This window comes from Salmo trutta, chromosome 20 (genome assembly GCF_901001165.1).
Source record: "Salmo trutta chromosome 20, fSalTru1.1, whole genome shotgun sequence".
NCBI classification, from domain to species: Eukaryota; Metazoa; Chordata; class Actinopteri; order Salmoniformes; family Salmonidae; genus Salmo; species Salmo trutta.
Genome location: NC_042976.1, coordinates 51,423,978 through 51,450,950, shown reverse-complemented (window position 1 = coordinate 51,450,950; position 26,973 = coordinate 51,423,978). Strand labels below are relative to the sequence as shown.

At 44.3% G+C, this 26,973-nt stretch overlaps 1 protein-coding gene across 1 annotated transcript in view; it reads left to right on the top strand.

The window, feature by feature from the left end:
- The window catches only part of itgbl1 (integrin, beta-like 1), a 150,388-nt gene that overhangs the window by 29,924 nt on the left and 93,491 nt on the right, over positions 1–26,973 (top strand). Inside the window, exons 6-7 of the mRNA XM_029703650.1 lie at positions 897–1,037; positions 5,624–5,770. Coding sequence (XP_029559510.1) covers positions 897–1,037; positions 5,624–5,770 — 288 coding nt within the window. The remainder of the gene's footprint in view (positions 1–896; positions 1,038–5,623; positions 5,771–26,973) is intronic.

Here is a 26,973-nt window from a genome sequence, read left to right as displayed (position 1 = left end):
TATCACAGATTACCTCCAGACCTGACCATGCTTGACCATACATCTGCCTATACTGTACTTAATCTTATTCTCCTCCCCCTGCCTGTGATCCTGCTTCCTGACAATGCTCATTGTCGTGCCCCTACCTTGGCTCCTGCTTTTGCTCCTGCCATTGCCCAGTGCCTTACCCCTAGGCTCCTGCCATTGGCTTTTGCTGTGCCCCTACCTAGGCTCCTGCCTTTGCTTCTGACATTACCCCTGCTATTGCCCATTGCTGTGCCCCTACAGGCTCCTGCCATTTACCCTGCCGTTGCTCATTGCCTTACCCAAACGTAGGCTCCTGCCATTGTCCCTTGCTATGCCCACTAAGGCTACTGCCATGCTCCTGCCCAAACCCAGTCCCTCCTATCTTAAAATAAGAATTTGTTCTTAACTGACTTGACTAGTTAATTAAAGGTAAAATAAATAAAATAGCGGTGGTCTTTTCTTGTCAACAGTCTGCACTCTGGGGTCATTACCAAGGATTTGAGACTCAGGGGGAATCAGTCTGCCTTCCCTCTCAGCCAGACTTTGATTGTGTTACTGCCACTAACTGAAAATGTCTCAGCAAACCTCCTAATCCTTAAACTCAAGAGGCATAGGAAGGATGGCTCTTGTGTGTTCAATAAGGTTTCCCTGCCTAAAATATTCCATACAACAAAATAATGTTTGTAGTCTCTCTGACTTTCTTTGAGTTCCCATAGGTCCTCTATTGTTTGATCTCTGTGGTGCATAAACATTCATTTAGTTAAAAAAGGATTAGACTGGGTTTTCTCTGGGAATGTGTTGAAAGCAGAATCAACTCCAAATTTTGAAAATATTGTGCGTGTGTTTGTGTGTGTGTGCATTCTTTTCTGTGTGGGTTTCTGTGTGTATAGGTACCTGCATATGTGGGGAGTGTACATGCTATGATGTGGATCCATCAGGGGACTGGGGTGACATTCACGGGGACACCTGCGAGTGTGATGAGAGGAGCTGTCACGCAACCTACGACCGATACTCTGACGACTTCTGTTCAGGTGAGACAGGATGGCAACTGGCTGTGTTCGCTTCGGTCTGAAACACTCAAATGTAATGCATTCTATATGTCACTTTAATATAATGTTAATGCAATGTTAACATGTACTGACATAGGACAACTAGGCAAGCTAATCTCGGTTACCCAGAACTAAAATGATCTTGTGAAAGTTTTTAATTTCCTGTTCTACTTCTGTGGGGAATGCTGTTAACAATTGTGATTAGCTTTGTGCAAAAGAAGGAAGTGAAGATTCCAAAAAGAAATTCTCTGACAAACCCCTCCCTTCAACTAATTTCACCCGTGTCAATCATGGCCAAAAAGCACATTTTTACGATACAGCCAATTTTGACTTTGTGGCTGTGTAATCTAGTGGAAACTGTGTATCATCCGCACACGGGCTTGAAAATCACCACACCAGTTAAAGCACAGCATTCACCCAATCCTGATTCATCCGAATAATCAACGACGAAAACCAGGAACAACTGCTGCTCGTAACCACAATTTTACATTAGCCTTGACAGAATTTTGACGTTTCATCTGTCCACGAGAATCTGTCCATGAGAAATGACAGGCAAGTAAAGCATCAGACACTGAATCAGTCCCCTCCTGTAATCCCTGTTCACTCATGACTGCACGGCCAGGCACGACTCCAACACCATCATTAAGTTTGCCGATGACACAACGGTGGTAGGCCTGATCACCGACATCGATTAGACAGCCTATAGGGAGGAGGTTAGAGACCTGACCATGTGTTTCCAGGACAACAACCTCTCCCTCAACGTGATCAAGACAAAGGAGATGATTGTGGACTAGAGGAAAAGGAGGACCAAGCACACCCCCATTCTCATCGATGGGGCTGCAGTGGAGCATGTTGAGAGCTTCAAATTCCTTGGCGTCCACATCACCAACAAACTAACATCTTCCAAGCACACCAAGACAGTCGTGAAGAGGGCACGACAAAACCTATTCCCCCTCAGGAGTCTGAAAAGATTTGGCATGAGTCCTCAGATCCTCAAAAGGTTTTACAGCAACACCATCAAGAGCATCCCGACTGGTTGCAACACTGCCTGGTACGGCAACTGCTCGGCCTCCGACCGCAAGGCACTACAGAGTGTAGTGCGTACGGCCCAGTACATCACTGGGGCCAAGATGCCTGTCATCCAGGACCTCTATACCAGGCGGTGTCAGAGGAAGGCCCTAAAAATTGCCAAAGACTCGAGCCACCCTAGTCTTAGACTGTTCTCTCTGCTACCGCACGGCAAGGGGTACCGGAGCACCAAGTCTAGGTCCAAGAGGCTTCTAATCAAATGGCTACCCAGACTATTTGCATCCACCCCCCCCCCCCCCCCCCCACTACGCTGCTGCTACTCTCTGATATTTTGTGTGCATAGTCACTTTAATAACTTTACCTACATGTACATGTTACCTCAATTACTTCGACATCGGTGCCCCGCACATTGACTCTGTACCAGTACCCCCTGTATATAGCCCCGCTATTGTTATTTACTGCGGCTCTTTAATGATTTTTTAAGGTATTTTCTTAAAACTGCATTGTTGGTTAAGAGCTTGTAAGTAAGCATTTCACTGTAAGGTCTACACCTGTTGTATTTGGCGCATGTGACAAATACAATTTGATTTGATTGAATATGAAAACAAAGGGGAGAAGAGAAGTGCAAACAATAGAATCATAGCAATTGTCACGGTTGTCGTAGAAAGGAGCAGACCAAAGTGCAGCATGTGTGTCGTTCCACATTTTATTTACACTGTGAAACTATGAAATACATATATATAAACTGAATAACAAAACAACAGACGGTGACGCAGAGGTGAAACATACACTAACTCAAAAACATTTTCCCACCAACCCAGGTGGGAAAAACACCTACTTAAGTATGATCTCCAAGTAGAGACAACGAGGACCAGCTGCCTCTAATTGGAGATCATCCTAAGCAAAACCCAACATAGAAATACAAAATTAGAACATAACAACATAGAAAAACTAAACTAGAAAACCCCCCTGTCACACCCTGACCTACTCTACCATAGAAAATAACAGCTTTCTATGGTCAGGACGTGACAGTAACCCCCCCCAAAGGTGCGGACTCCGAACACACCAACACACACACACACACACAAAAAAAAGGGAGGGTAAGGGATGGTGACAAATGTCTATGGCGGCTCTGGTGCAGTACTCAGAACCTTCTCATCCCGTGGATCCTCCAGCAGAGGAGGTGGCTCCGGTTCGGGGCGTAACCCCCACTCCGCTCGCTGATCCCTCCGCTTTTGTGTCACCGGACTCTGGATCGTCGCCGAATGACCCGGACCGTGGATCATCACCGGAGGTTCTGGACTGCAGATCATCGTCGGAGGTTCCGGACTGTGGACCGCTGCTGGAGGTTCCGGACTGCGGACTGCTGCTGGAGGTTCCGGACTGTCGCCGGACGCTCTGGACTGGGAACTGCCGCCGGACGCTCTGGACTGGGAACTGCCGCCGGAAGCTCTGGACTGGGAACTGCCGCCGGAAGCTCTGGACTGGGAACTGCCGCCGGAAGCTCTGGACTGGGAACTGCCGCCGGAAGCTCTGGACTGGGAACTGCCGCCGGAAGCTCTGGACTGGGAACTGCCGCCGGAAGCTCTGGGCTGGGAACTGCCGCCGGAAGCTCTGGGCTGGGAACTGCCGCCGGAAGCTCTGGGCTGGGAACTGCCGCCGGAAGCTCTGGGCTGGGAACTGCCGCCGGAAGCTCTGGACTGGGAACTGCCGCCGGAAGCTCTGGACTGGGAACTGCCGCCGGAAGCTCTGGACTGGGAACTGCCGCCGGAAGCTCTGGACTGGGAACTGTCGCCGGAAGCTCTGGACTGGGAACTGTCGCCGGAAGCTCTGGACTGGGAATGCGCACTGGAGGCCTGATGCGTGGGGCTGGCACAGGTGGCGCCAGACTAGTAACACACACCTCAGGGCGAGTGCGGGGAGCAGAAACAGGACACCCTGGACTGGGCAGGCGCACTGGAAGCCTGATGCGTGGGGCTGGCACAGGTGGCGCCAGACTGGTGACACGCACCTCAGGGCAAGTGCGAGGAGCAGGCACAGGGTGTACCAGGCTGGATAGACTCACTGGAGGCCGGGTACATAGGGCAGGCACAGGATATACTGGGCCGTGGAGGTGCACAGGAGGTCTCGATCGTAGAGCTGGCACAACCCGTCCTGGCTGGATGCTTACTTTCGCCCGGCAAACGTGGGGCGCTGGCACAGGATGCACTGGGCTGTGAATACGCACTGGCGACACAGTGCGCAGAGCCGGCGCAGGATATCCTGGACCGAGAAGGCGAACTGGAGACCAGGAGCGCTGAGCTGGCACCACCCTTCCTGGCTGAATGCTCAACCTAGCTCGACAAATGGGGAGAAGAGAAGTGCAAACAATAGAATCATAGCAATTGTCACAGTTGTCGTAGAAAGGAGCGGACCAAAGTGCAGCGTGTGTGTCATTCCACATGTTATTTACACTGTGAAACTATGCAATACCTATAAATAAACTGAATAACAAAACAAAGCGTGACGCAGAGGTGAAACATACACTAACTCAAAGACAATTTCCCACCAACCCAGGTGGGAAAAACACCTACTTAAGTATGATCTCCAACTAGAGACAACGAGGACCAGCTGCCTCTAATTGGAGATCATCCCAAACAAAACCCAACATAGAAATACAAAACTAGAACATAACAACATAGAAAAACTAAACTAGAAAACCCCCCTGTCACACCCTGACCTACTCTACCATAGAAAATAACAGCTTTCTATGGTCAGGATGTGACAGCAATGTTTAGTATGTAAGGTTATTGAAAGGTGATTATGAACAAAATGTAACATCAACCAACAACATGGACACAAAACAGACAATTATATTACACAATCTTTGTCAAAGTAACCCAAAGATTTTGTGAGGGTTACATGAACTTTAGAAACCGGATACATTCTGTTGATTAAAGTCCAGCTGATTCAGAAATTGGGCGTTGGGTGGAATAATACAGTTTCAGACAAAAAAAAACACTCCACCCACTTCTGTTTTTCAGGATTACCCTGAGATCACAGACACAGGGCCAACACCGAAAAGAAACTCTTCCATCTGGTTCTAATACAACAGTAAAACTTTATAGCCATAAAAAGTTATGCTGTTTCATATGTAACTTTCCAACTATATTTTTGGGAAGGAGATTTTAGTAACTTCTTGGGCAAATGTAATGGATGCTCTCGTTGTGCCTTCTATTGGTGATGATAAAGTATATTCCTCTGATTTGATTCAAAAATATATATTTGCATTGGAACAGCTTTTTATGTTTCTGGTGTTTTGTTTGTAAACCTCTCCCTCACAACATTAAATTCTCCCTCATCCTTTCCATTCCCTTTTCATCTATCCCTCTCCCACTCGCTCCCCTCTTTCTCTGTCCCTCTCTTCTTCCTTCCATCCCCTTCCCCCAACCCCAAATCACCCCATCTACTCACACTCTTTCTTCTACCTTATCTTTCCACTATTTTCCCCTTCTCCTCCCCAACCCCTTCATCTTTACACTCTCCCTCCTCTCCCCCAGGACATGGCCAGTGTAACTGTGGAAGGTGTGACTGTAAGGAAGGCTGGATGGGGAAGAAATGTGAGCACCCTCTGTCCTGCTCCTTGTCTCTGGAGAGCAGCCTGAAGAAGTGCAAGGGAACGTCTAACATGCCCTGCTTCGGACGAGGTACAGAAAACTACACTACAGCACAGTACAGTATACTTCCAATCATTTCTCGTCACCATGGTTTCAATGTGTTTTTTAAGAAATTGTGTTTGTAGTTTCAAATGTTGGTGCACAATACTCAAACTAACTGAGCAAACCAGTCCAACTATACACCGGTCCATATGGAATCCTTCTGCGCCTAGTATTGGGATCTCAGCAGAACTGAGGGGATGCCAAGTGTCTCCCTTTCAGTTTACTGGCTAATGCAAGGCTGTGTGTGTGTGTGTGTGTGTGTGTGTGTGTGTGTGTGTGTGTGTGTGTGTGTGTGTGTGTGTGTGTGTGTGTGTGTGTGTGTGTGTGTGTGTGTGTGTGTGTGTGTGTGTGTGTGTGTGTGTGTGTGTGTGTGTGTGTGTGTGTGTGTGTGTCAGTGGAGGCACCTCAGAGGAGGAGAAAAAGTGAAACATTAAAAAAGTTATCCTTTTAGATAAAACTATACTAAATATATTCACGTCACCAAATAATGTATTAAAACAAACTGTTTTACAATGAAGGTCTATCGTAGCCTCAGCAGCACACTGTAGGGTAGCACCATGGTGTAGCTGGAGGACAGCAAGCTTCTCTCCTCCTCTGGGTACATTGACTTCAATACAAAACCTAGGAGGCTCATGTTTCTCACCCCCTTCCATAGACTTACACAGTACTTATGACAACTTCCAGAGGACACCCTCCAGCCTATCAGAGGTCTTGCAGCATGAACTGACATGTTGTTCACCCAATCAAAGGATCAGAGAATGAATCTAGTACTAAAAGCATAAGCTACAGCTAGCTAGCAATATGCTGTAATAGAAATAATGCCATGCTCATAAAAATTTTGGAATTCTCCCTCATCTTAAATAGAACCCACCTCCCTTGGTGTGTGCGTATGTGTGTGTGTGTGTGCGTGTGTGTGTGTGTCTAATGAGCATGGCTGGCCAGCTACAGTGTGAGTCAGGGTAGGGGCTGCTCTCAATAGCACTGGCCTGGGTCGATGTTTCTAGATTTATTACACTGCATTATATGCCTCATTAACTGTCCCTCTGGACTGAGGAAGCATGTTTTCTTGGGACCTCCTTATCCTTTGTGTGATTCTTATACCTGACTCTCACTGAAATAATAAAGGAAACCAATGTCCAATATTGCTGATAGCAGTGGGTTTTAAATGGACTAAAACGATGCGCTTCGATACCATACAGATCTAATGAGATCCAAACATTGTGGCGATGTTGTATTTGCATCATGGTAATTGTTTGTGCGTAGCAAATGCCTTGTATAGTAGCCTACACTGTAATGGAAAACAGTAAATTATATGGTCATTTTTTGTATTGTCAACAGTAAGAATACTCTGAAACATTTTACTGCAGCATACTGAAAATGATGGTGCATTGTGGGAAAATGTTGTGGTGGGGGAAATAAATGCTGTATTTCGAATGGTACTGTAATTCCACCCTGTATAATACAGTACCGTATCTTTGGTGAGCCAAATACCTTTTGACCACTAGTGGGTGCATGGTATTGTTGTTTCTGGCTAATTAACATATTAACATATTTAGAGGTGTGACGCTATATTTGTGCACCCATTAGTGAGAATGCTGTACCAATTGAACTCATATATGGTTATAGTGCCCAATCAATTTCAAATGTATAGAGGATAGATTAGAGTGGCAGGAAGTATTAAACCTTAACTGTTTTAGCATTTTGCCATGTCCTTTGGTCTGTTTTGCACTGTAGCCGCTGCCAGTTTGGAAGAATTTCACTGGGCGAAAAGGGTCAGTATTAAGGGATATATTTATCTATATATTTCCAGATATTTAACATTTCATTAAATGTAGGGTGTAGACATGCTCCAGATATGCAGATATGGAGCTGGGGTATTCTCCGTAATGGGACAGCTTCTACATGCATCCAATCTGGACCTCAGAAATCTCCCTGCTACCGTATGAGTCCAGAGAGATTTCTGGGTTGAGATACGTTCAAGACATGCACCCGTTTACATATTTGTTGAATATTCTAACTCTGCAAAGGGTATGTGTCAACATGCTGACATATCTAAGCCTTTACACTTAGGCATATTTTCAGAAATGTTTCATATCTGTAATCATTAACTGATCATTTATGTATCCGCATTTAAAAAAATAATCACAATTTCAATAGATAGCGTTACATATGTAGCATTCATCCTCGTATATCCGATCGAAAATGTGCTAAATCCGACTCACGCCCAAATTATTTTGTGTTCAGGTGCCGAAAATCATAGTGTTTCTTCACATGAAGGTGACATACAACATCTGAGCATACATTTTCACCATATTCAGTAGTAGGTTATAAAAGGCACGGAAAGGCAAACATCATATTTAATCCAAGTTTCCAAAAAATGCAGCATAGCAAATCCAGACCTCCAATCACAACACATTTTCTGTGAAGATGCAAAGGTAGGCCAATCTTTGCTAAAAATATATACAGTTGAAGTCGGAAGTTTACATACACCTTAGTCAAATACAAAGTAATGTGGGTCGTCTAAAGGGGACCAAGGCGCGGCGTGTGAAGGGCTCATATTTCCTTTAATGAATACACTTAAAACAGAAAACAACAAAATGACCAAACAGTTCTGTCAGGTACTACAGACAAAACGGAAAACACACTACTCACAATCAACAACCCACAAACCCAAAAGGAAAAACCCCCTACTTAAATATGATCTCCAATCAGAGGCAGCGAGGACCAGCTGCCTCCAATTGGAGATCAACCCCCAAAAAACAACAGCATAGAAATAGAAAACCTAGAACACAAAACCTAGAAATAGAAAACCAGAAAATCAACCAAACACCCCGTCACGCCCTGACCCATCTACTATAGAAAATGACCTCTTACAAGGGTCAGGATGTGACAGCGCCCCCCCCCCCAAAGGTGCAGACCCCGACTGCACACAAACCCCCCCCCCCAACAAAACAACCACAAAAACACAAGGGGAGGGTAGGGAGGGTGACAAAAGTCTATGGCGGCACTGGTGCTAAACCCAGAACCTTCCTATCTCTCCCATCCTCCAGCAACGGAGGTGGCTCCAGCTCCGCTTCTGTAACACCGACCTGTGGATCATTATTAGAAGAATCGGACTGTAGATCATTACCGGAAGCTCTGTGCTGCAGACCGACCGCCGCTGTAGGCCGTCTCAGTAGGTTCCGGACTGTAGGCCGTCTCAGTAGGTTCCGGACTGTAGGCCGTCTCAGTATGTTCCGGACTGTAGGCCGTCTCAGTATGTTCCGGACTGTAGGCCGTCTCAGTATGTTCCAGACTGTAGGCCGTCTCAGTATGTTCCAGACTGTAGGCCGTCTCAGTAGGTTCCGGACTGTAGGCCGTCTCAGTATGTTCCGGACTGTAGGCCGTCTCAGTAGGTTCCGGACTGAAAAACGTCGCCGAAGCTCTGGACGGGGAACTGTCGCCGGAAGCTCTGGACGGGGAACTGTCGCCGGAAGCTCTGGACGGGGAACTGTCGTCGGAAGCTCTGGATGGGGAATGTGAACTGGAATCCTGATGCGTGGTACTGGCATGGGTGGTGCCAGACTGGTAACCCCCACCTCAGGACGAATGCAGGGAGCAGGAACAGGACACTCCGGAATGGGCACGCGCACTGGAGGTCTGATGCGTGGAACTGGCTTAGGTGGCGCCAGACTGGTAACACGCACTTCAGGACGAATGCAGGGAGCAGGAACAGGACACTCCGAACTGGGCACGCGCACTGAAGGTCTGATGCGTGGAACTGGCTTAGGTGGCGCCAGACTGGTAACACGCACCTCAGGACGAGTGCAGGGAGCAGGAACAGGACGTACCGGGCTATGGAGGCAAACTGGAGACCAGGCATGCTGAGCAGGCGTACTCCTTTCTGGGTGAATGACCATCCTCGTCCTACACCGGTTAGGAGCTGGCACCGAGCGCACCGGGCTGTGAATGCGTATGGGCGATATATTGCGCATCACACCATAACCCATTGCTCATTCATCCACTCGCTCCTCAGCACGCCCGCTCCGTAGTGCTCTTTCTGCCAGTACCTCTCTTCGGAATCTTGTGTCGAGCTCCGCGCTTGACTCCCTGACTGGCTCCTGTCTACTCCACGGCTCTCTCCGATACGCACGGGAAGTTAGATCAGGTCTCCCCCCTGACGTCGCCAAACTCCCCGTATGCCCCTCAAAACATTTGGGGGGGGGGCTGCCTCTCCGCCTTGCCTATTGGTGGATATAGTGCCTCGTAGTATCGTCGCTCCCTCTTTGCTTCTTCAATTTCCTCCTTCGGGCGTCGATACTCCCCAGCCTGCCTCCAAGGTCCTTTTCCATCCAAAATGTCCTCCCAAGTCCATTCCTCTAGATACTCCTTACCATGCTGCTTGGTCCTTTTGAGGTGGGTTGTTCTGTCACGTGGGTCGTCTAAAGGGGACCAAGGCGCGGCGTGTGAAGTGCTCATATTTCCTTTAATGAATACACTTAAAACAGAAAACGACCAAACAGTTCCGTCAGGTACTACAGATAAAATGGAAAACACACTCAAAATTAACAACCCACAAACCCAAAAGGAAAAACCCCCTACTTAAATATAATCTCCAATCAGAGGCAACGAGGACCAGCTGCCTCCAATTGGAGATCAACACCTCCCCAAAAAACCTAGAAATAGAAAACCTAGAACACAAAACCTAGAAATAGAAAACCAGAAAACCAACCAAACACCCCCTGTCTCGCTCTGACCCATCTACTATAGAACATTTTTTCACAATTCCTGACATTTAATCCTAGTAAAAATTCTATGTTTTAGGTCAGTTAGGATCACCACTTTATTTTAAGAATCACACACGCTTTTTCAGTTCTGCCCACACATTTTCTATGGAATTGAGGTCAGCGATTTGTGATGGCCACTCCAATACCTTGACTTTGTTGTCCTTAAGCCATTTTCCACAACTTTGGAAGTATGCTTGGGGTCATTGTCCATTTGGAAGACCCATTGTGAAGTGCACCAGTCCCTCCTGCAGCAAAGCACCCCACAACATGACGCTGCTACCCCCGTGGTTCACAGTTGTAATGGTGTTCTTCGGCTTGCAAGCCTCCCCCTTTTTCCTCCATACATAACGATGGTCATTATGGCCAAGCAGTTCTATTTTTGTTTCATCAGACCAGAGGACATTTCTCCAAAAAGTACGAACTTTGTCCCCATGTGCAGTTGCAAACCATTGTCTGGCTTTTTTATGGCAGTTTTGGAGAAGTGGCTACTTCCTTGCTGAGCGGCCTTTCAGGTTATGTCGATAAAGGACTCGTTTTACTGGGATTTCCAGATATTTTTCAGTTCTGCTCACAAATTTTCTATAGGATTGAGGTCAGGGCTTGGTGATGGCCACTCCAATACCTTGACTTTGTTATCCTTAAGCCATTTTGCCACAACTTTGGAAGTATGCTTGGGGTCATTGTCCATTTGGAAGACCCATTTGCAACCAAGCTTTAACTTCCTGACTGATGTCTTGAGAGTAATCCCAATATCATAGATGTCTAAAAGACACATCTGGATTCAGAATTTGTCAGGATATGGTGCATATCCACAAAACTCAAAATATGCATTGGAAATGGTCTGTATTCTGTATAATCTCCTGATATGAACCCTTTTCGGACAGTGTTTGTTAAGGCCTCTAGAAGTGCAAGTGGTGTAACCTATCAGGACCTATTGTAATTGTAATGAGTGTCGTAATGATTGGACCAAGGTGCAGCGGGAACGTGTATACTCATCTTCTTTAATTGGTAAAAAGAAGGAAAAAACAAACAAACCACGTATATAAACACAACAACCGCCACTAACATTCCTGTCATGTGCTCAGACACTAAACAAGGAGACAACTACCCACAAACCCCCATAGCAAAACATCCCTATACATAGGACCTTCAATCAGAGGCAACGAGGAACAGCTGCCTCCAATTCAAGGTCAATCAAAAACCCTAAACATAGAAATAGAAAGACTAGACTAGAACATAGAAATATACTAACATAGAACATTAACCAAAAACCCTGGAACACTCTAAACAAACACCCCTCTATATAAACACATAGCCCAACAAACCCCGAACCACATAAAACAAACACCCCCTGCCACGTCCTGACCAAACTACAATAACAAATAACCCCTTTACTGGTCAGGACGTGACAGTAATTATAGTAAAGTACTGTGAAATACAAACCCCTCCGTCAACTAATTTCTTTTGTTCATCCATTCATTAATTCTGATTACAGTAGCATTAACTTTTTACAGCATAATGCAGTGAGTTTTACAGTATTGTACTGTGTGTCATTACACAGTACTCGCTTTGATGCTGTATTCATATTACAGTAAGCTACTGTCAAATTCACGGTAATGCCTTTACATTGTATGTGATTTGTATGGGCATTCTTTGTGTTGGTGTTGTATGTACAGTACGTTGTATTGTGTTGTATGGGCATCTGATGTATGTCATGTACTGTATGTATGTTACAGGAAACATGCCTTTCGCAGACACTAGCATTTCCAGTAGATCTTTCTGGGACACTGTGGTCTGTGATTTTCAAGAAGACGTTGATTTAACTGGCCGTGTTAAATTCCCCCACCTGGTCCATCAGGGTGGTCAGTCAGGGTGATCCAACGGCATTGTAAAAAGAAAATCAATTTTATACAGTGTTATGTCATTGCTCTATTCACATTAACTTAGTAAAATGTGTCTCGCTGGTGGTTAGTTGCGACCTGTCCATCTTGGGTCATAATCAAAGACTAGGCTGTAGCGAGGAAGAAAGTTTGAATAACAGTATAAAAACATGTGTGAGCATCTTATAGAAGGGGTTGGCCAGGTTCACCACAAAGGAAGTCCACTGTTTTCAGGTTGAGCTCTTTATGTAACACAGTAGATCTCCATCCCTGTCCCTCACTGGAATCAAATCATATCAAATTTTATTTGTCACATGCGCCGAATACAATGCCCTTAAGTAAGCATTTCACGGTACCTGTTGTATTCGGTGCATGTGACAAATTAAATTTGATTTTAACACTTCACACTCATGAAGCGTCAGTTTATCGCTCCTCAAAAGCCATGACTTGTCAAAGGGAGGGATGTCACTTGGTCACAACCAGTGACTTGGTTGCAACCAGCGCACTAACTAGCTAGTAATTCCACATCGGGTACACTTAACCCCTTTGACGTCCTCCTTCTCTGCAGCAACCCCCAGCAACTTGGATCAGAGTCACCTAGTGACACTGTAACATGTTAGGTCCTGTCCTTGTCTCTCACTGGGTGACCTTTCCTTCACCGGGGACCTTCTACACAACAACACTTTGCACTTTCATAGCGGCGTTATCTATCGCTCTACAAAAGCCATGGGCCTTGCAAGAGCACTTGCACGATAGACGCTAACTAGACCGCTTCTAACTAGCGCTGTTAATAACAAGTGCGCCGCCACTACCTATCTAGTGATTCCATATCAACTACATAAAGCTGCTGCACACACGGACTTACATTCATAGCAATTGGCCAACAATTGGGAACAATGTTGCCTGTCACATTTTGGCCTCTTAGAGGCAGTTCATGATGCCGGATTGTAGTTAATTTCTTTAGGATAGCACTTATTCTCCAGAGTCCTGTAAATTGTGCATGCTTTACAAACGAACAGTACGATTACACATCATTTACAATCAATCTTCTCATGTGATCACGCTCTCCGTAGCTGACGTGAGTAAGACCTTTAAACAGGTCAACATACACAAGGCTGCGGGGCCAGACGGATTACCAGGACGTGTGCTTCCGGACATGTGCTGACCAACTGGCAGGTGTCTTCAGTGACATTTTCAACATGTCCCTGATTAAGTCTGCAATACAAACATGTTTCAAGCAGACCACCATAGTCCCTGTGCCCAAGAACACAAAGGCAACCTGCCTAAATGACTACAGACCTGTAGCAATCACGTCCGTAGCCATGAAATGCTTTGAAAGGTTGGTAATGGCTCACATCAACACCATTATCCCAGAAACCCTAGACCCACTCCAAATTGCATACCGCCCAAACAGATCCACCGATGATGCAATCTCTATTGCAATCCACACTGCCCTTTCCCACCTGGACAAAAGGAACACTTATGTGAGAATGCTATTCATTGACTACAGCTCAGCGTTCAACACCATAGTACCCTCAAAGCTCATCACTAAGCTAAGGATCCTGGTACTAAACACCTCCCTCTGCAACTGGATTCTGGACTTCCTGACGGGTCGACCCCAGGTGGTGAGGGTAGGTAGCAACACATCTGCCACGCTGATCCTCAACACTGGAGCTCCCCAGGGGTGCGTGCTCAGTCCCCTCCTGTACTCCCTGTTCACCCACGACTGCATGGCCAGGCATGACTCCAACACCATCATTAAGTTTGCAGACGACACAACAGTGGTAGGCCTGATCACCGGCAACGACGAGACAGCCTATAGGGAGGAGGTCAGAGACCTGGCCTGGTGGTGCCAGAATAACAACCTATCCCTCAACGTAACCAAGACTAAGGAGATTATTTGTAGACTACAGGAAAAGGAGGACCGAGCACGCCCCATTCTCATCGATGGGGCTGTAGTGGAGCAGGTTGAGAGCTTCAAGTTCCTTAGTGTCCACATCAACAACAAACTAGAATGGGCCAAACACACCAAGACAGACGTGAAGAGGGCACGACAAAGCCTATTGGCCGTCAGGAAACAAAAAAGATTTGGCATGGGTCCTCAGATCCTCAAAAGGTTCTACAGCTGCAACATCGAGAGCATCCTGACTGGTTGCATCACTGTCTGGTACGGCAATTGCTCGGCCTCTGACCGCAAGGCACTACAAAGCGTAGTGCGTATGGCCCAGTACATCACTGGGGCTGAGCTGCCTGCCATCCAGGACCTCTACACCAGGCGGTGTCAGAGGAAGGCCCTAAAAATTGTCAAAGACCCCAGCCACCCCAGTCATAGACTGTTCTCTCTACTACCGCATGGCAAGCGGTACCGGAGTGCCAAGTCTAGGACAAAAAGGCTTCTCAACTGTTTTACCCCCAAGCCATGAGACTCCTGAACAGGTAATCAAATGGCTACCCGGACTATTTGCATTGTGTGCCCCCCAACCCCTTTTTTTACGCTGCTGCTACTCTCTGTTTATCATGTATGCATAGTCACTTTAACTATACATTCATGTACATACTACCTCAATTGGGCCGACCAACCAGTGCTCCCGCACATTGGCTAACCAGGCTATCTGCATTGTGTCCCGCCACCCACCACCTGCCAACCCCTCTTTTACGCTACTGCTACTCTCTGTTCATCATATATGCATAGTCACTTTAACCATATCTACATGTACATACTACCTCAATCAGCCTGACTAACCGATGTGTTGTATGTAGCCTCGCTACTGTATATAGCCTGTCTTTTTTACTGTTGTTTTATTTCTTTACTTACCTATTGTTCACCTAATACCTTTTTTTGCACTATTGGTTAGAGCCTGTAAGTAAGCATTTTGTATGTTGTATTCGGTGCACGTGACAAATAAACTTTGATTTGATGTGTAGGGCATTTTTCAATGTGACCTGCCATATTGCATTGTTCTTCCTTTTGGTGTTACCTTGTCTTTAAATCCCTGAAGGATGCTGACATTGTTCCCACATTGTACCATCTATGCAATGACCGGTGTCAGAAAAATAACTAACATAGCACATGGCACTATAACATGAAAGTAATTCAGGTTGACGTGCCCTTATTGAATTTAACTGTTAAACAGTGGAGAGTTTCCTGATTATGTCGCTGGCGGTTATCTTCATTAAGAGGAACATAACCCGCAAGGTCTCAAAGCTCCCCATATTTAACATGGGTTAATGTAAGCCATTGATTTTGTGTTACTCAAAGAGGAGATGACGTCTGTGGGGGATTGCTTGGCTTGGTCACTGCTGCCAGGGCCCAAATAAACAAGCTGAACAGGCTGGTGTTTGTGGATGTTGCAGGGCTGGTCCGGGTTGGGTCTCTAAGGCCCCATGGTTGGCCCTACTGTATAACCCAGCACCTGAAATGACACTACAGGGGTCCATTCAGCTGATTAAACATTTTGTTAAGGTTTTTGGTAGTTTGACCTGAACGTCACGTTTTCCCACAATGGTGCACACCATTCTTCAATAGTCTTCAAGGTATGTTTGCTCCTGTTTTGTGGGTGTGGCGGGGTGACCATTTGAAGTAGCAAAATTAGTGCAGCAGCACACCACATGATCAGAACGTTCTTCAACTGGTCATTCAGAACAGCACCATTTCCGTTCAATTAAACATTGCACTCTGTTGTGCCCTGCTAAATGTGACCCAGCTTTCCCTTGGCTCGCCATCGGGGGATGTACAGTAATAACGCCATGGTGGTTCTACCAGATCAAATGACACAATGTCTAATTAGTTGTGGAGTGTCAGCATCAAACAAGTCCACTCTCAACACCTTCTCTATTACGTTAGTTGACTCCAATTTTGAAAGAACAAAGAAAACAAAGTCTCCCACTGATATAGACTCCTATGACTCAATGTTTACATATTTCAACCAGGATTTAGGTCTGAAACTTGTACAATACACATGACTAGATCAGAATAACAGCAGCTATGCATTTTGAATGAATTAATGTATAAAGCTAGACAGTTAATTCTGACCCACACTTTAACCCTATTTGCTTAGAAGAGATTGACAGACACCTCCTAACCATACCATTTTTTTTTAGATTAGATGTTGAATAGTAAAAGTAAATTACAGGGCACAGTGAAAATCTTAAGCTCCAAGCATGCAGATACATTTTAGTAATTTAGCAGATGCTCTTATCCAGAGCGACTTACAGTAGTGAGTGCATACATTTGTATACTTTTTTCCATACTGGTCCTCCATGGCATACGAACCCACAATCCTGGCATTGCAAGTGCCATGCTCTACCAACTGGGCTAAAGTGAAATAAAGGTCAAAGTGAAATAAAAACACATTTAATAATAAGGACTATAAACAAATATATATTTAAATAAATATATATAAATACTGTATATTAACACTAACAATGGTAAATATCCTTTGGTGTGGGGTCAGGGTAAGGGGCAGGAAGGGAACAAGGGAGCAGTGAGCTTTGTGGTTAGCTTAGAGGGCACTATGGTATTGATGCCAAGCTGTAGTCGATGAACAGCAACTTCACATGTGCATTCCTTTTGTCCAGATGGATGAGGGCAGTGTGCAATGCAATGACGATTGCATCGTCAGTGGATCTGTCAGGGCGGTAGGAGAATTGGAGAGGGTCGAGTGTGTCAGGGAGGGAGGAGGTGATGTGGTCTTTGATTAGCCTCTCGAGAAACTTCATGGTGACAGAGGTGAGTGCTTCGGATCAGTAATCATTCAGTTCAGTTACTTTCCCTTTCTTGGGCACTGGGATGATAGTGGATATATTGAAGCAGGTGGAAATAGTGGTCTAAGCTAAAGAGAGATTAAAGATATCTGAAAACACAACTGCAAGCTGGTCTGCACATTTACATTTACATTTTTTTTTTAAAATGTTTATGCTCTGAGGGTACGGCTAGGGATGCTGTTTGCAAGGGTTAACACATTTGAATGACATATACTGTACGTCCTTTGTGGAGACCGTAAGTACATAGCCCTCGTTGTCCTCAGGGCTCTCGTCGGCAGCTCAGAGTCGTCGTTGTGCTCGAAGCGTGAGAGAAAGGTGTTTAGCTCTTCTGGTAGGGCGGTGTTGGTGTCTGCGATGTGACTGGCTTTCCGTGATCATTAGGAGCCCCTGCCACATATGCCTTTGATTTATAAAGCCCTTTTTACAAAGTGCTATACAGAAACCCAGCCTAAAACCCCAAAAAGAAAGCAAAGCAGATGAAGAAGCATGGTGGCTAGGAAAACTCCCTGGATAGGCAGGAAATTAGGAAGAAACCTACAGAGGAACCAGGCTCTGAGGGGTGGCCAGTCCTTTTCTGGCTGTGATGGGTGGAAATTATAAGAGTAAATTGTCATTTAAAGCCAGATTGTTCTTCAAGATGTTCATAGATGACCAGCAGGGCAAAATAATAATCATAGTGGTTTTAGCAGGTGCAACAGGTCAGTACCCCAGAAGTAAATGTCAGCTGGCTTTTCATAGCCGAGAATCCAGAGGTCGAGACAGCAGGTGCGGTAAAGAGAGAGAGAGAGAGACAAAAACAGCAGGTCCGGGACAAGGTAGCACGTCCGGTGAACAGGTCAGGGTTCCCTAGACGCAGGCAGAACAGTTGAAACTGGAGCAGCATCATGACCAGGTGGACTGGGGACAGCCAGGAGTCATCAGGTCAGGTAGTCCTGAGGCATGATCCTAGGGCTCATGTCCTCCGGGAGTGCAGGGAGAGAGGAAGCGAATTAAAGGGAGCATACTTAAATTCCCTTAAATTCCCATAGGACACCAGAAAAGGCAGGAGAATTACACCAGATATAACAGACTGACCCTATAACAGACTGACCATATATACAATAAAATGCTAATTAATTACTTAAAAATCATACAGTGTGATTTTCTGGATTTTTGTTTTAGATTCCGTCTCTCACAGTTGAAGTGTACCTATTATAAAAAATTACAGACCTCTACATGCTTTGTAACCTGTTGGGGATAGGGGGCAGTATTTGCACGGCCGGATTAAAAACGTACCCGATTTAATCTGGTTACTACTCCTGCCCAGTAACTAGAATATGCATATAATTGTTTGATTTGGATAGAAAACACCCTAAAGTTTCTAAAACTGTTTGAATTGTGTCTGTGAGTATAACAGAACTCATATGGCAGGCCAAAACCTGAGAAGATTCCAAACAGGAAGTGCCCTCTCTGACCATTTCTTGGCCTTCTTTGTCATCTCTATCCAAAACAAAGGATCTCTGCTGTAACGTGACATTTTTTAAGGCTCCCATAGGCTCTCAGAAGGCGCCAGAACGTTGAATGATGACTCTGCAGTTACTGTCTGAAAAACAGTAGCGCATTTGGTAAGTGGTCGATCTGAGAACAATGAGACGGGCGCGCGCATGCACGTGAAGAGTCCATTTTACTTTCTCAGTCTTTGAACGAAAACAACGACTCCCGGTCGGAATATTATCGCTATTTTACGAGAAAAATCGCATAAAATTGATTTTAAACAGCGTTTGACATGCTTCGAAGTACGGTAATCGAATATTTTGACATTTTTTGTCACGAAACGCGCCGGGTGCGTCACCCTTCGTTACCCTTCGGATAGTGTCTTGAACGCACGAACAAAACGACGCTATTTGGAAATAACTATCGATTATTTGGAACCAAACCAACATTTATTGTTTAAGTAGAAGTCCTGGGAGTGCATTCTAACGAAGAACAGCAAAGGTAATCCAATTTTTCTTATAGTAAATCTGAGTTTGGTGAGTACCAAACTTGGTGGGTGTCAAAATAGCTAGCCTGTGATGGCCGGGCTATCTACTCAGAATATTGCAAAATGTGCTTTCACCGAAAAGCTATTTTAAAATCGGACACCGCGATTGCATAAAGGAGTTCTGTATCTATAATTCTTAAAATAATTGTTATGTTTTTTCTGAACGTTTATCATGAGTAATTTAGTAAATTCACCGGAAGTGTTCGGTGGGAATGCTAGTCACATGCTAGTCACATGCTAATGTAAAAAGCTGGTTTTTGATATAAATATGAACTTGATTGAACAAAACATGCATGTATTGTATAACATAATGTCCTAGGAGTGTCATCTGATGAAGATCATCAAAGGTTAGTGCTGCATTTAGCTGTGGTTTTGGTTTTTGTGACATTATATGCTAGCTCGAAAAATGGGTGTCTGATTATTTCTGGCTGGGTACTCTGCTGACATAATCTAATGTTTTGCTTTCGTTGTAAAGCCTTTTTGAAATTGGACAGTGTGGTTAGATTAACGAGAGTCTTGTCTTTAAAATGGTGTAAAATAGTCATATGTTTGAAAAATTGAAGTAATAGCATTTCTAAGGTATTTGAATATTGCGCCACGGGATTCCACTGGCTGTTGACTAGGGTGGGACGCAAACGTCCCACCTAGCCCAGAGAGGGTAAGTAGGAAAACCTGCAAAATTGGCAGTGTATCAAATACTTGTTCTCCCCACTGTATACCCCTAGAGGTGACCTGGAACATATTCCAGTCCACGTGATCAAAACAGTCTTGGAGCGTGAATTTCCTCTTGAGACTTTATTTGTAGGCCGGGAGAAGCAAAATAGAGTTGTGGTCAGATTTGCTGAAAGGAGGGCTAGAGAGGGCCTTATACCTGTGTTGAAAAGGCATATAGTCTACGGTTTGCAACTGCACATGGGGACAAAGATCATACTTTTTGGAGAAATGTCCTCTGGTCTGATGAAACAAAAATAGAACTGTTTGGCCATAATGACCATCATTATGTTTGGAGGAAAAAGGGGGAGGCTTGCAAGCCGAAGAACACCATCCCAACCGTGAAGCACAGGGGTGGCAGCATCATGTTGTGGGGGTGCTTTGCTGCAGGAGGGACTGGTGCACTTCACAAAATAGATGGAAAATTATGTGGATATATTGAAGCAACATCTCAAGACATCAGTCAGGAATCTAAAGCTTGGTCGCAAATTGGTCTTCCAAATGGACAATGACCCCAAGCATACTTCCAAAGTTGTGGCAAAATCTCTTAAGGACAACAAAGTCAAGGTATTGGAGTGGCCATCACCAAGCCCTGACCTCATCCTACAGAAAAAGCGTGTGTGAGCAAGGAGGCCTACAAACCTGACTCAGTTACACCAGCTCTGTCAGGAGGAATGGGCCAAAATTCACTCAACTTATTGTGGGAAGCTTGTGGAACACTACCCGAAACGTTTTACCCAAGTTAAACAATGTAAAGGCAATGCTACCAAATACTAATTGAGTGTATGTTAACTTCTGACCCACTGGGAATGTGATGAAAGAAATAAAAGCTGAAATAAATCATTCTCTCTACTATTATTCTGACATTTCACATTCTTAAAATAAAGTGGTGATCCTAACTGACCTAAGACACGGAATCTTTACTAGGATTAAATGTCAGGAATTGCGAAAAACTGACTAAGGTGTATGTAAACTTCCGACTTCAACTGTACACGTTAGAAAGGTGAAAGTATTTCTGAGATTGGCAATTGGCATAATACCTTTTAATAATTAAGTTTGATGCTGAAAGCTATCCTTTTCCATATTTTTCAGGAATTGAAATCTCCCCCCACCGTAGTCAGCACGGAGGGAGGGGAGGCCACAGCCGCATCCTGGAAGTGGTATGCGGTGAGGGTGATGGGGCTACTGCTCCATCACCCCACCGATTATCATCTCCTCATCCAAGGTGCAGCTGTGGGCTCCTCTCCCTCCCAGAAGGGTCCAGATGTGGAGTGCCAGGGAGGCATGCCTTATGACCATTTTACTCTAATAAATCATCTACTAAACAAAACTGACCATCAATAATAATAATTTATTACATTTATATAGCGCTTTTCATAACAATCTCAAAGCACATTAAAAGCAAAAACAAACAAGCAATACAACATAATGAGTAGCCTAGCTATAGTTGGCCAGGTCAACCAATAAAGGCCAATTCTTTGCATCCTCCAAAGATGGAGAGGAACAGTTCATGCCTTGATCAGAGGAAGGTGGTCAGGAAGATGGTTGATGAAGATGGAGTTTGGTGACAATCTTGTAGAGGGATAACCTAGGAACCAGCCTGAGCCTGAGTCGTGTTTCCACCTTCACAATGTTTGGCACCCACTTGGGTGATGCCTCTGCAGCTCTGGGCGACAGAAAGCGCACCACACATAGTTCGGAGTAGTAACCAGTCGTCCTCATTACGAGTCCTCTGCCTCAGCACTGCTTTTCTTTAATGCATCTCCTATTCCTTTCCAGCTTCAGGAGACTATTTAATTTATACATGTGTAGGCCTATGGGAACTCACGTTTACTCCAAATACGTCATTCCAAATACTAGCTACTTAGCTGACGTTAACACAAAACAACACTCTAGTAATGGAAGGTCACTGGATGGGGCTACAGACGATCCTTTCCGGTTCATATGTGAAGCCGTAAGTGATGGTGCGTTGAAGATAACAGGGAACGTGCTCCGACTGTAAAAAATGATTTGAACGGTCATCCAACTCGGAATTACGTCAGCAACTCAGGCATCATCCTATAGAGCTCCAACTTCTCCGACCTTAAGATCACCGACGTCACGATTATTCCTTTTTGTCTGAGCTCGTTCCCAGTTGTCTTGAAAGCACCAAAAGTAATATGTTTAGACCGTGGCATAATTTTTACTAAACAGTACGTGCTAAATAGTACGTAGTACGATTAGTAAACAGTATGAAGTTTAAATTAGTAATAGGAAAGCCAGATTTTGGACACAGCCAGTAGCTCAGATAGTAGGCTCAATTACACAACTTCCCTATATATTCCTCAGTATTTCACTCATTTATTTGGCAGTGGTGTGTGTGTGTGTGTGTGTGTGTGTGTGTGTGTGTGTGCGTGCGTGCGTGCGTGCGTGCGTGCGTGCGTGCGTGCGTGCGTACATTTGCAGGCATATGCATGTGTACTTTTTCATTTGATAAAAGGATAGATGCTGCACACAACCCATTTCTGTCTTAGTCCTGTGGTTGGGAGAAGCAGATTGGTTATACTGTGTAACAAATTATTGTAGATCAGTCTGTATCAGTGTGTGAAGGCCTGGAGAACGAGAGAAAGAGAATGGTGGGAACGAAAGGGAGGTATGGAGACATGATAGATAAGAGGGGAGAAGCGGAATGGTTGGAAGAGAGAAACAGAGAGAGAAACAAAGGGAGATAAAGAGAAAGAAAGGCTCAGGGAGACACGTATGAGTGCAGCTGGTACAGTCCAGGACTTGAGTGGAAACAGCAGCGTCTGAGTTTCTTCCTGAAAGGCAGAAGTCAAATGCTTGCAGATATTACATTATTTTTAATGTGGTATTTCCTCAAGGAAACACCTGCTTCGATCATTTTTCTGCTGATTCCTTTATGTGCCCTCTGAAGTATGTAGTAGATAAACTGTAGGCATATCCTCTCTCAAATATTGAAACTGAACACCTTCAAACAAACGTTCATATTTCATACTTGAAAGAAAACCGAGTATAGCTTTGAAGATGTGATTGGCAGACATATGCTATATTTAAATCTGCAGTCATTTCAAATGTTGCATGACATTAAATGTGAGATGCTGTGTTGTTTTAGTGTGTCACGAGGACATGTTTGGCCTTGCATTCCAAAAAAGTCTGTGAGAACAATACTGTGCTAAGGAAAACAGCTATGAACTGTGAATGGAATGAATGATCTCTAAAAAGCATTAGAGAGAAGTGTCTATATGTGTGTCTATACTGCCTGATTAGTCCACTGATGCTTTCTAATTCCGTATGTTTCCTGTTAAACGGCAAGTCATGAATGCATCCTGATTAATAGTTTGCTGTAGAGGGGGATGGATCCACCCACCCAGGCAGAGAAAAAGACAACAAGTTTACCTCCCAGCCTGGTGTGATGAAAGGAAAGGGAAAGGGGGATACCTAGATAGCTGTACAACTCAATGCATTGATCAGTAATTTATGAACAAGTCATATGCATCACAGCGGTAGCAAATTTGAAATCATTTGTACAATGTTCCAGAACACGGCACCAAGAACGCTCTAGAATCGCCTCTCCGTGTTCTGGATTATTTTCTAGAATAACATCTTTCTCTCATTGTTCTAGAGCAGGGGTATTCAAATCTTAGCCTATCAGGTCCGGAGTACTGCTGGTTTTCTGTTCTAGCTGATAATTAATTGCACATGCCTGGTGTTCCAGGTCTAAATCAGTCCCTGCACTGTTAAAATGAAGTGCTTTGTAACGCTGAAACTAGTGGTAACAGCCGCAATCACATTAAAGGAGACGAAAATGTATCTTTTCTGGAGTATTGAAACACAATGTTGGAACGGTTTTGGGACAGATTTGTCTAAGGGTCCAGGGATGGGTTTATACTAAGATAACCTGTGGATTTGTTTTAAGATGGTCATACCAAGAATCATTTAGCTATTTTATTTAGAATTTTAGGACCTGTAAGTATAAAAACAAAATACTAATATTTGATGAAACACTGAATTTGTCCTTACTGCTATTAGCAGCCAGGTCACCCTTGATACAAGTCAGTATAGGGGCAACAGTGACCGCTGTTACCTTCAAAAAGGTTTCGGTTTGCTAGGGCATTGTGGATGGAAATGGCGGATGGGCGTAAGCATCTGCCTCTGGTGCCAAAGTTTGGATGTTCAAATCCAGCAATGGAAAGTTATTTTTGTTTTAAGCCTATCCCAAACCTTAACCCTTACCTTAACCATTCGGAGTTCAAGCCTAACCTTAAAAATTCTAAGTTAATGACTAAACTTAACCTTAAACTCTTTGAAATTTGACATTTGGAAGAACTTCAAAATTTGGATGAACGTCTAATATGAAAGCTAGTTGGCTATTAGCCCATAGAAACGCATTAAATAACACGTGGCAAAACAGATAGTAAAAAAATAAATCAAAAGGAAGTATGTTTTGAAGTGTCAGTTCTATATCTAAGAGATATAAGAAAGTACAGGAAAGTATTTGTGTTTTATTTTTACACCACAAGGTGTTGAAAGCATTCCACACGGATGTTGGCCCATGTTGACTCCAATGCTTCCCACAGTTGTGTCAAGTTGGCTTTGAGTGGTGGACCATTTCTGATACACACAGGAAACTGTTGAGCATGAAAAATCCAGCAGTTTTGCATTCTCGACACACTCAAACCGGTGCGCCTGGCACCTAATACCATACCACATTCAAAGGCACAAACATATTTTGTCTTGCCCATTCAACCTCTGAATGGCACAGATACACAATCCATGTCTCAACTGTCACCAAGGATTAACTATCCTTCTTTAGCCTGTCTCCTCCCCTTCATCTACACTGATTGAAGTGGATTTAACAATTGATACCATTAATGGATCATAGATTTCACCTGGATTCACCTGGTCAGTCAATGTCATGCAAAGAGGTGTTCCTGATTTTTTGCACACTTGTTGTATACTTTTATCAAATAAAATATTTTTAATCACATGCTTTGTAAACAACAGGGGCTTAGAAATAATAAAAACATGTAATAAAAAAAAGTAATAATAGATACACAATGAGTAACAACTTGGCTATATACAAGGGGTACCAGTACCGAGTCGAAGTGCAGGGTTACGAGGAAATTGAGGTAGATATGTACATATAGCTAGGAATAAAGTGACAGATGTCGTGACGTTGTATTAGTTAATGTGACGACTGTTGCTCATCGAATGATTAACGGTTTATAATTGCGTGATTAAATGAATTAAGCAATGAATCAAGCAATTATTAACTCATTAACCTGGGGCACCATGGGAACATTGTTTTGATTGAGTTTCTATTTCCCAAATTAACTCAAAGGATATCAGAATATCAATTTTACAACAGTCGCTAAATTAATCAATTTCCTCTACAGTCTCATAATCTGAACGTCGCATAATCCGGGAATCTGCACGGACCCGGGCTTTACTAATGAATTTACCACACCAATCTTAGTTGATTATTTATTTACTAGCAAGCTAAAATGATGATAAAAATACACATACACAAAACACAGTCTAGCTATTGATTAGGACTTAGTATAACGGGCCAACACACTATGGCGCGTGTTACCCAAAATGGGGATTTAAAAGAGAGAGAAACAAAGGGAGTACACGAGAGAAATATACATTTGGGTTCATTTGTCAGTTATGCTTATTTAAAACTTAGCCTTGCCCCGAACTGCCGCTCTTATGGGTCAGAATATAATGATGTAATTACATGTTGGAGGTCTCAGGTGGGAAGCTCCGCGTGGGTCGCTTAGGCTTCTCAATGACGCACTTCTCCGGCGCAACTCTCTGGTTGTCCTCACGATGTCCGTGTCCTTCTTGGCTTAGTGGTCTGATCCCTCGCCCTTGATCTGAAAGGGGTCTTCTGAGGACAGACAGCTCTGTAGCTCAGAGCTCACAGCGTCGGACTCGAACGGTGATGATACCACGATTTGATGGAGAGTGGAGACTGGGTGGTTCGGCTTGAATTCACCCACTTAGACACAGCTACTCGTCCGTAGCTCGTGTAGAAAAAGATTTCTTTGTCTTCAACCTTGTGTTTCGTTTTGGGGTTCGTCGACTTTGTTAGCAGCTTGGGGTCAATTAGTCTCCTATGTTAATTCTTCACTCTCCTGTCTTATACCCTCGGGTCAGAAGTGGGTGTAACCGCCTTTAGGGCAATTCTCTGGGCGGACCAAGTAAAGGGGGCAATTCTTAGATTCTACTAAAAATCCAATTTTAGACACTAACTTCACATTTCATCTTTACCAAAACATTCTGTTTGATTTGGATATTTTCTACACAACGTACAATGTATAAACATCAGGCATATACTGGGAAAACTCTTAAAGGTACAATGTTTTCATAATAACGTCATCTCTTAACCTTTAAAAACAATACAAAAGTTACATACATTTTAATATTCCACCTCTCATCATGACCACCATTGTGGCTGACGGAAACCATTGTTCCAAAGTCCCTTTATTGCATGTTTAATGTTCTGAGGCCAGTTCTCCATTGTTAGGACAAAGGAATTTCTCTGTGGCCTAAGGTTTATTATGGGCGTGAGGTGTCATAAAACCCCCACATCTTCAGACCCCTAGATCTCTCCTCCTCTGTTGGGGGTTTGGGAGATAATCTGTAGGGTGGTGGTCTCCTGTACCCTGACCTGATCAGGACAGTCATGACACAGATATTAAACACTAGCAGCAGCGTATGTGTTGAGTCAAAAAAAAGTTAGTGCAAAAAGGGTCAGTGCAGATAGTTAAATAGTTAACAGAATAGCTGCCCGGACTAACACTTTAGCAGTCTTATGGCTTGGGAGTAGAAGCTGTTCAGGGTCCTGTTGGTTTCAGACTTGGTGCATCGGTACCACTTGCCGTGTGGTAGCAGAGAGAACAATTTTAGGGCTTTCCTCTAACACCACCTGGTGTAGAGGTGCAGGATGGCAGGGAACTTGGCCCCAGTGATGTACTGCGTCGTCCGTACTACCCTCTGTAGTGCCTTGTGGTCGGATGCCAACATGTTGCCATACCAGGCGGT